The sequence below is a fragment of the Lathyrus oleraceus genome, chromosome 1, assembly GCF_024323335.1.
Source record: "Lathyrus oleraceus cultivar Zhongwan6 chromosome 1, CAAS_Psat_ZW6_1.0, whole genome shotgun sequence".
In the NCBI taxonomy this organism is placed as follows: domain Eukaryota; kingdom Viridiplantae; phylum Streptophyta; class Magnoliopsida; order Fabales; family Fabaceae; genus Lathyrus; species Lathyrus oleraceus.
The window spans coordinates 428,113,808-428,116,339 of NC_066579.1; the positions used below are offsets into that span (position 1 = coordinate 428,113,808).

At 25.5% G+C, this 2,532-nt stretch overlaps 1 protein-coding gene across 1 annotated transcript; it reads right to left on the reverse strand.

Annotated features, from left to right (window-relative positions):
• Positions 1 to 1,670: 1,670 nt before the first annotated feature.
• Positions 1,671 to 2,198, reverse strand: LOC127115862 (putative cysteine proteinase inhibitor 7). Its single transcript, XM_051047293.1, has one exon. The coding sequence runs from the start codon at positions 2,146 to 2,148 to the stop codon at positions 1,801 to 1,803; it is 348 nt and encodes a 115-aa protein (XP_050903250.1). The 5' UTR covers positions 2,149 to 2,198; the 3' UTR covers positions 1,671 to 1,800.
• Positions 2,199 to 2,532: the final 334 nt, after the last annotated feature.

The following is a 2,532-nucleotide window of genomic DNA, read 5'->3' on the forward strand; positions in this document are numbered from 1 at the left end:
TTTTCTTATTATTTTAAAACACACTCGTAAATAATTTTGAACATTTATTAATAGTTTCTCACAAATTAGGCAATAAAATAGGTAGAGCATGCCCAACTTAGATATGAAATTATTAAATTTTGAAGGATGGCAAAGTTTTGGTAAGAAAGTCCATTAAATGTTCTTTTGATGAGATAGGTTGAAGTCTTAATAACCTTTGTTATAATTTCTCCCTAACTAAATGGAAATCTATCTCATGATTTTCGATTGTCTCATAAAACAAAGTTGTAAGCTATCTGCAATGCATTTGATTATCATAGTAAAGGACACGAGGTCCTGAGCATGCTATTCTAAGATCCTTTAGTAGAATGAGTAACCAAATCAGTTCCCAAGTTGGAGAAGATAAGCCATATACTATGTTTTAGAAAATGATTTACATATTTTCAATTGTTTTCTTATTTTCCATGTTATAAGTGAGTTTCTAAAAAAATAATAACTATTTTTAAACCGTTTATGTTAGGGAAGATGAAGAGAGATACGTTGAAAATAAAGAGATAAGAGTGTTAAAGATAATGCATAAAAGATTTATATAGGTTATGTCTAATCACTTGATCCACTCATGTCTCTAAATTTTTTTCTTGAGAGTTTCACTTAAAATAGACCTGGACCTTTTACAAGTTATGCCCTCGCACCTTCTTACCACGAAACAAGAGAGTTTGCATTAGTGAACCTCAAAACCAAATAAGAGATTTTATATAAACTAATCTCTATACTAAACAAGAGCTTTTATCCGTCTAAACTCAAGAACTTATAACCAAATTTTTCTCAGATTTAACTTATAACCTTTATGTCTTTACAAATATACTCCACGGAATTACACTTTTGAATAAATCAAATGAAACACAACACCTATCACAACAAAATTCTCAAAAACGAGCTTATCAATTTTTTGGCAATATGAAAATTTTCATGAAAAAGAAATTTTAGAACAAATAGAATATAAGAAGAATAAAAGAGATTTCCGTACATAATGTTGGTGTGTTTTGAAATGATAAAAAACCTCATTTATTTGAAAAAAGATTTGGCTCTAAAAGAAAATGATTTATGAGTCATTTTAATCTTTTAATCGATAAACCCTAGCATGTAAAGATTAAAACATGATTAAAATTATATATATATATATATATATATATATATATATATATATATATATATATATATATATATATATATATTTCAAATTTTATTTTTATAAAAAATTATTCAAAATATCTTCAAAGTTAAGTGATTTTCTAAAAAACACTTTAATATCAAATATTTTTTTAACAAAAGTTGATATATTTAAAATAACATTTATAAAAAATCTATTTAAATCATTTTTTTGTTAGAAGTTTTTAAAAAAATTCTTTGTAAACTTTTTTAAAAGAAAATTTATAATACTGTAAAAATTATTTTTAAAAAATGTTGAAACTAATGGCCTTACAATAATGTTTAAATATTTAAAGGTGGTTATTGTTGTTATTTGATAAAAACGTGTGTCTGTTTCTAAGCACAATTGATTTATGGTTAAAGATTTTTTGTTTTGTTTTGTTTTATCAATTATATTTTACTTTATCTCAAAACTATTAACAATGTCTACTAACACCAATATTTATCTTTTTTGAAAAAGAATAATCACAAGAAGCTCGAACAAAGGTTAATGATCTTAAAATTTATTTAGATCAACAATCCATTATTGAAACACAAAACATAAACTTTATTGGTACAATAATTTCAAACACGAAGATGAAATAAAAATTCTAATAAGAAATATTTAACAACTTAGGCATGAATAGGTGCAAAATGTATGAGTTTCAAAGAGTGCTGTTGATTCTCCAACACAATAGCTCCATATTCGTTAGAAGTTGAACCATCACTGGCAGAAAGGGTAAAACGGTAAATAGTCCCGGTAGACGTCGTCTTAGGTACACCATTTAAGATTTTCTCAAAACTTAGTTTGGTCGTTTTACTTTCTTTGTTGTACTCATTAACAGCAAATTTGGCAATATCAATGGCATGTGGATCATTGACATCGATAGGAGTCACACCATTGGAACTTATAGCTTGATTCATGGTTGCAGAAACCAAAACGACAACGAGACTAATAAGAATAACATATTGAAGTTTCATTATGTTGTTTGTATTTTAACTATGATTTTCTTAAACTTCACGAATTGTGTTGGTGTGAGTTAGTCTTAATAAGTTAGGTATATATATACTACACACAAAATATGTAGAAAGTTATAATTAATTTTTATCAAAGTAAATAAATTTAATTCAGTCAAAAGTTTTGATATATTATATTAATTTCCAATATTGAAAAATACCTATTTCATTTTTATATTGTCTCTTTTAGGTTGATTTAGCCTTTTATTGGTTGTGTGACCATATCTTTTACATAAATGTTTTGATTGATGAAATATTACTATTAACTTTAACATAAATTTCTGTTTTTGCTTGTTAACTCTACTTTTTTTTAGATCATGCAAGTTCATTACCTTATTTAGGCCTATT

What these genes read in the sequence shown, in the direction of transcription:
- LOC127115862 (XM_051047293.1), bottom strand. Translation starts at nt 2,148, where the DNA reads ATGAAACTTCAATATGTTATTCTTATTAGTCTCGTTGTCGTTTTGGTT.